Source organism: Anguilla anguilla, chromosome 10 (genome assembly GCF_013347855.1).
Source record: "Anguilla anguilla isolate fAngAng1 chromosome 10, fAngAng1.pri, whole genome shotgun sequence".
Lineage (NCBI taxonomy): Eukaryota > Metazoa > Chordata > Actinopteri > Anguilliformes > Anguillidae > Anguilla > Anguilla anguilla.
Genome location: NC_049210.1, coordinates 1,607,299 through 1,614,798, shown reverse-complemented (window position 1 = coordinate 1,614,798; position 7,500 = coordinate 1,607,299). Strand labels below are relative to the sequence as shown.

General features: G+C 52.3%; 1 protein-coding gene across 2 annotated transcripts in view; it reads right to left on the bottom strand.

Moving 5' to 3' along the window:
* Nucleotides 1-3,788: 3,788 nt before the first annotated feature.
* Nucleotides 3,789-7,500, bottom strand: part of LOC118207107 (phosphatidylinositol transfer protein beta isoform-like) — a 25,757-nt gene continuing 22,045 nt past the window's right edge. The window contains exons 11-12 of one of the 2 annotated variants that reach the window (XM_035380416.1): nt 5,782-5,872; nt 3,789-4,600 (exon numbers count right to left, since the gene is read on the bottom strand). In XM_035380416.1, the coding sequence (XP_035236307.1) occupies nt 5,825-5,872 (48 nt within the window). In that variant the 3' untranslated portion in view covers nt 3,789-4,600; nt 5,782-5,824. The remainder of the gene's footprint in view (nt 4,601-5,781; nt 5,873-7,500) is intronic. The other variant, XM_035380415.1, reaches the window with a different exon arrangement.

The window sequence follows — 7,500 nt, the reverse complement described above, 5'->3', positions numbered from 1 at the left end:
TTTTACATCAGCACAGACCATAAGCAGACCTCAAAATAACCGCCCCCCCCCACCCCATGTCCTGGGGCCATGCGCAATTCCGGCCCCCGGAGGGCCACTGGGGGAGGTCGGGGGGTTGGGGGGGTCACACGCAGATGCCATTCAGCCAGCACAAAATGGGTCCCTTACCAGCCCTGGCAGGCCTGTCTCAGAGCCCAAAGTGACACAACAGACCTGACGAAGCAGATCCCGCCATCCCGCTGCAAACTTACGCGAGCGAAACCACACCCCCACGCCCACGCCCACCGCGCCGCGCGCTCACCCAGGGAGGGGCCGGCTAGCTCAGGTCCGCTTTAGGCCATGCCCACCGCACGCTCACCCGGGGAGGGGCCGGCTCGCTCAGGTCCGCTTTAGGCCACGCCCACCGCGCCACGCGCTCACTCAGGGAGGGGCCGGCTAGCTCAGGTCCGCTTTAGGCCACGCCCACCGCGCGCTCACCCGGGGAGGGGCCGGCTCGCTCAGATCCGCTTTCAGCCGGCTGAGAGTCCCAGAGGAGGAAGTGAAGGCTTTGGGCTAACGAGCGTCAGTGACAGTATCTGTCACAGAGCTGTTTAACCCCCCAGCCTGCTGACCCACGAGGGTTACACCCCTTTAAACTGCTCTCTCTCTCTCTCTCGGTCTTTCCCTCCCTCTCTCTCCGCCTCTGTCTCTCCCTCCCTCTCTCTCCCCCTGTCCCCCTCCCCAGACTGATCCCTCTCTCTCTCCCTGTCCCCCTCCCCAGACTGATTCCGCTGGCCTTATTGCACGGTAAAGATTCTCTATAACGGCGAGATCGGACGTCTGTTCTGCAGGACACACGCGCCGCAAGCTTCCATGCGGGTCACGTGACCATTCTCCTCGGCCACAGAGAGAGAGAGGGAGAGAGAGACAGAGAGACAGAGAAAGGGAGAGAGAGACAGAGAAAGGGAGGGAGAGAGAGAGAGAGAGAGAGGATATCACGCCCAGCAGACACGCCTGTCCTTCCTGACCCGTTATAGATTCTGTTACCTCTTCCTCCTGCGATGGGGCAGATGCGGGTAACTGGCGGGTCTGCTGATGTCACAGCGTCTCCGCCTCTTCTCCCCCCTGTAAACAAAAAGACCCCCCCACCGCACACCCACACACACGCACGCACACATCCACACACGCACACCGACACACACGCACGCACACAAGCACACACACACACACACGCACGCACACACACACACACACACACACGCATACACACACACACCCACCCACCCACGCACACACACCCACGCACACACACACGCATGCACACACACACACGCACACACACCCACACGCATGCACACACAGACCCACGCCAACCCAACTTCCAGAAGGTTCTCAACTCAGTTACACTACAGCTCAGCTTCTTAACGTACATACACTCCACCCACACAGCTAAATATTCACTAAATTTGTATTTTAATGCTTTTGTATTTTTTTCCACCTCTAGGTTACCGGGCCAGTACCCCCAACCATTACACTTCCTGTTTATGCCACCCCCCTCCTCACAACCCCCCCATATTTGGATGGCCAGTCCCATTTATATTCAGCCCTGTATAAAATGAGTCTTCAGTATTTACAAAAGTGAAAATAGCTGCAACACTGTCGACCTGACCCCTACAGGAGCACCGTCACAGACACCAGAGAACAGGCAGAACACAAACCCGCTTTGTGTGGAAATTTATTAGATATTCATTTAGGTTTCATTGCCCAGACCTTTTTCTGCAGCTCAAAATCTGCAAAAAAAGAAAGAAAAAAAAACAAAAAAGAAGAGAAAGAAAAAGTATACTGTCGTACATTCACAATTGCCCCTGAATCTCTACAGACAGCCAGACATTCGAAAGGCATGATCAGAAAGTACATTTAAATCCGTCCATCTTTTTAATAATCATTTTAACAGCAGCCAGACATGCAGGTTTATTTATGACTCTGTTCAGTTCAGATTTGATTGTCATCATTAATCCCCCCCCATCCCCACACCCCCACACCCTTCCCGACAGCACCGCTTCAGTGGAGACCAAACCAAGCTGCAGGTTAAAAAACAAAAAAGGAAAAATTAAAAAAAAAGATTTTTTTTTTTTTTTGCTTGTTGCTTTTCAGTACTAAACCAGTGCCACCAAGAGCCCAAACCAAAAAGTTTCTAAAATAACATTTAAAAGAAAAGAGGAAAAAAAACAACAGCGTAATCAATCCAGACACACTCAGTTTTTTTAGTTTCTGGCTTCTCATCCCCCAAATCATCATCAGAACACAGGAGGCTGAGAGCAGCGGAGCACGGGCCCGTTGGGGTGCAGGCTGCAGTCGCCGCCCTGCTGGTGGAAGCTGAGCACTTCCACTCTACATAAAACTAAGGCAGAGGCATGCTGGGACGTCCTGGCCTCAAAGGAGTTCATCCGTCCGTCTGTCTGTCTGTCTGTCTGTCCGTCTGTGAATCTGTCTGTCTGTCTGTCTGTCCGTCCGTCTCTCTGTCTGTCTGTCTGTGTTCCGCCTCTAGCCCTCTCTTTAGGGGTCACCGAGAAACAGTCACTGACGCAAACAGCCGTACTTCTCGGTTTCACACGTTTCATATAAAAATATTCTATTGCTTTTCAGCTGCAAACAGGTTCTTATGAACCCCTGTGCAACGTGTGTGTAAACAGGCATACAGCTTAGACCCAGGTGTGGAAGAAAAAACAAACAACAAAAAACCACGAGTTTCCGGCATTTAATACCTCTGCCTGAACACCTGGATCAGTTCCTGCGGTTCAGCAGGTAAAGGAAGTTAACAGCACTTGGATTAAGGACACAGAACCAGTGAACTGGTTCTCACTGCTGTGGAATAGTGAACTGGTTCTCACTGCTGTAGAATAGTGAACTGGTTCTCACTGCTGTGGAATAGTGAACTGGTTCTCACTGCTGTAGAATAGTGAACTGGTTCTCACTGCTGTGGAATAGTGAACTGGTTCTCACTGCTGTGGAATAGTGAACTGGTTTTCACTGCTGTGGAATAGTGCAGGCAGCAGTGGCACTCTCTCACACTCACAAGGCCTGTCAATGCCTCACAGAAAAGAACAAGGGGGCCAGGCTTGCAGATAAAGGAGGTGTGACTGCCCACAAAGGGGCAGGGCTTTTAGGAGGGGGTGTGGTCAGTCCACAAAGGGGCGGGGCTATGCAGAAGGGGGTGCGGTCAGGCTGTAAACTCATGGAGGCAGAGGTCTGAGCACAGGCAGAGGGGGTGGGGGTGGGGGGGGGGGGGGGGGGGGGTGAATATAGCGGGCGATCTGGCGGCCGCAAGGCATCCAGGTACAGTACCACCAACAGGACGGTGATGAGCAGCGGGCTCCGACACCCGGTCAGTACAGTAAACGGCAGCAGGCGCTACAAATAAAGCCTTATAAGGAACGAAGAGGCGGAGCCTGCAGCGTGTTCCAAATGCATAGGGAAGGCGTGGCTAAGCGCCACAGGAGTGAACCTCACCGTGCTTCTCTCAGTGGAAAGGCATGCTGGGATACGTGCGGTGGAGTACAGCCCCCCCCCCCAGGCAGAGAGGCCAAAATCCCACGCACGGGACAGACAGTGTCACCCACGCGTGTGCAAAACTACGTCACCAGAAAGGCACCCGGACCTGTGTGTGTGCCAGAGCACGTTTGAGTGTGTGTGCGCCAGAGCAAGTTTGTGTGTGTGTGAGCGTGAGCGTGTGCATGTGAGTGCAAGAGTGTGCGTGTGTGTGCGCATTTATGTGTATGTGCATGCGTGCGCGAGTGTGAGTGTGTGTGTGTGTGTGTGTGTACAAATGATGGTGGAAAGTGAGAATCTTAACCACCATGTCTAGGTTTTATGGTTTTCTGTTCATGATTAAAAAGCGGGAATTTTTTTTGGGTTGGGGGGGGGGGTGGGGGTGGCGGGCCGGGGGCAATCTGTCAAAAGCATCTTCAGAGCAATCTACATGCCAGCCAATCAGAACTCATCTGCAGGTTCAGCAGCCATAAACAGGGGGGGGGGGGTCTAGGCACTGGGGGGGGGGGGGGGTCTAGACAGCCTGTCAAAAACAGAATAAACCAAAAACAAACAAATTAAAGGGGAAAAAAACCCAACAAAACTGCAGACTTTACACACCAAAAGGAAGAAAGGCTTTGACAGACAGAAGCCAGGATGAGGTTTTAACAGCTGAAGGGGTTGAGTTTGAGAGCTACACTCTACAGTCATCTCCTAATTCTGCTTTAAATGGTTTTTACTGAACACCAGAAAAGCAGCCCTGGTGAAATACATATTTATACATATATAGTGTCCTCACGATTCGTACAATTTTTAAAAATATATATATATTCTCTAATTTTTTCTTTAATTGGTTGTATGTAAAGGACGCTTGTGATTGGGTGAGCTGGGGAACAGTACTAATGATCGATGGTAACCCTGGAAAATCTGTGAGGCTGAAGGGGGAAGACTGCCCCCTACAGGTGAGACTATCTCCATTCTGCCTCCTCCTCCTCCGTCGTCGTCATGGTGACGTTTTTAAATTCAGCTGGGTGTGGCAGCTTCAACCTTCGTTCGCAGCGCTGGTGCCGCGAACATCGCCTTCCTTTCGAAGCTGCGAGAGAGAGAGAATAAAAGAGGGGGGGGAGAGACAGAGAGAAAGAGAGGGAGAGAGAGAGAGAGAGTAAAATAATATATTATGGACATCTCAACACGCGGATGAACATTGTTCCCAGAGAAGACTCTTCTGAGGCGGTGGAGGAGGAGGGAGGAGATGAGCGTTCAGCTCTTATATTCAGAGCTCCTGTCCTGACCCTGCAGAATCAGCAGCAACCCGGAACTGGAGAGCGGTACCAGCGCAAACATCCCAGAATTCCTCAGTCACACTTCTCCAAGCAGCACCTAATGCCTTGACTGGAGAACAGCCCAGATTACACGTGCAGACATGCACACGTGCACACGTGCACTAACATATCTGTGCACGAATGGTGGGATAAGAAGGCATCACTGTTGTTGTTGCTGAAGCCGCTATATATAATACGAATGATAATAATAAATATGAATAATATTTACATGTAATGGGGTTTAACAGGGCGGGGGGGGCGGGGGGGGGGGGGCTTCCTGGTCTCTAGGGTTTGTGTATTTGGCCTCTTCGTCTGGCTTAGTCAATCTGCCATCTCATCTCTTCCTTCTCTTTTACCTCCCTCATCTCTTCTTCCCTATTTCTACTCTTTTTTGCTCCATCCCTCCTTCCTCTCCTCCGCCTCAGCAGAGTCTCTTCCCCATGCAGGTCAGTGAGTCTCAGAGACAGTTTCCTGATGTTAGCAGACAGGTCTGGCACGGCAGGTAGGCCCGGTTAGTCCACCACCTAGAAAAACCCCCCAAAAGCCCCACTCCCAAACTGCTGGTTCCTACCCAGGGACCAACAGAGGCAGCCCGTGATCTCCCATGCACCTGTTGGGTCAGGTGATTTTATCAGGTGGAGGGTTGGGTCAGGTGCACCCTGCGTTATAAGCCCATCAGAGGAAACACAAAGTGAGAAGAAGCAGAACAGCCTGGTTAGCAGGCGAGCGGACAGAGTTCATTACTGGCACCAAAATGGATGAAGCGACTGAACAAAAGCCAGGAACCACCAAACAGAGAGCGAGATGGAGGGAGAGAGAGAGATGGAGAGAGAGAGGGGGAGAGAGAGAGAGATGGAGAGAGAGAGGGGGGGGGGATGTAGGCTGAGATGAGAGTAAAGGACCTCCTTCACCAGCTCTACCCCCCCCCCCCTTCATGGCCAGCCTCACTTACGCAGGCCGAGCTACGGGGGGGGGGGGTGGGGGGGGGGGGGGGCTTAGTCGTCGGCAGCCGAGGTCCCTCGCACCGAACCTTTCTGCCGAATCTGTATGCAAAACAAGAGGGTCAGCCAGCCAATCAGAGACGGCTCCGCGGGCAGGGGTTAGTACGGCTCGCACGAGCAGGGCAGCAAAGCCGACGCCGGGGGGCGGGGCTTGTTGGCATGGCAGCGCGTTGGAGCCAGCTGGCGTGGTGACTCCGCCCCCGGCTAGTCCAGACACAATCACAGGAAAAACATCAGTGACATCACTGAACAGCGCGAAGGTCCAGTGGTTTCAGTCACACTTTAGGGGACAGTGGTTTCAGTCACACTTTAGGGGACAGTGGTTTCAGTCACACTTTAGGGGACAGTGGTCTCAGTCACACTTTAGGGGACAGTCGCTTCAGTCACACTTTAGGGGACAGTCGCTTCAGTCACACTTTAGGGGACAGTGGTTTCAGTCACACTTTAGGGGACAGTGGTTTCAGTCACACTTTAGGGGACAGTGGTTTCAGTCACACTTTAGGGGACAGTGGTTTCAGTCACACTTTAGGGGACAGTGGTTTCAGTCACACTTTAGGGGACAGTGGTTTCAGTCACACTTTAGGGGACAGTGGTTTCAGTCACACTTTAGGGGACAGTGGTTTCAGTCACACTTTAGGGGACAGTGGTTTCAGTCACACTTTAGGGGACAGTGGTTTCAGTCACACTTTAGGGGACAGTGGTTTCAGTCACACTTTAGGGGACAGTGGTTTCAGTCACACTTTAGGGGACAGTGGTTTCAGTCACACTTTAGGGGACAGTGGTTTCAGTCACACTTTAGGGGACAGTGGTTTCAGTCACACTTTAGGGGACAGTGGTTTCAGTCACACTTTAGGGGACAGCGCAGATTTAAGAGGCCAGTTCAGTTTTTACAGTCTTTGGCACAATGGCAGTGAGCTGAGGTAACAGGCAGCAGGGAACTCCCACAATGCATTGCAGAACATTACTGCTAAGAGTCGGTACCGGACACCTGGGAGAAAGGACCAGCAGCACACAACCTACAAAAAACAGTGTGTGTGTGTAGGTGGGTGGAGTTTGTGGGTGCATGGAAGCATGGTGTGTGTGTGTGTGTGTGTGTGTACGTGTCTGTGTGTGTGTGTGTGTGTACGTGTCTGTGTGTGTGTGTGTGTGTGTACGTGTGTGTGTGTGTGTGTTTGTGCGTACGTGTCCGTGTGTATGTGTGGTAGGATGACGTTTTGGAGTGCATGTTTCGGGGTTCATATTTTGGAGTGGAAGTGTTTTGGGGAGCATGTTTCAGGTGGAAGTGTTCTGGGGTGGCAGTGTTCTGGGGTGGAAGTGTTTTGGGGAGCATGTTTCAGGTGGCAGTGTTTTGGGGTGCATGTTTCAGGTGGAAGTGTTCTGGGGTGGAAGTGTTTTGGGGTGGGAGTGTTCTGGGGTGGCAGTGTTCTGGGGTGGAAGTGTTCTGGGGAGCACGTTTCAGGTGGAAGTGTTCTGGGGTGGCAGTGTTCTGGGGTGGAAGTGTTTTGGGGTGGCAGTGTTTTGGGGTGGAAGTGTTCTGGGGTGGAAGTGTTTTGGGGTGGCAGTGTTCTGGAGTGGAAGTGTTCTGGGGTGGCAGTGTTTTGGGGTGGAAGTGTTTTGGGGTGGAAGTGTTCTGGGGTGGCAGTGTTTTGGGGAGCATGTTTCAGGTGGCA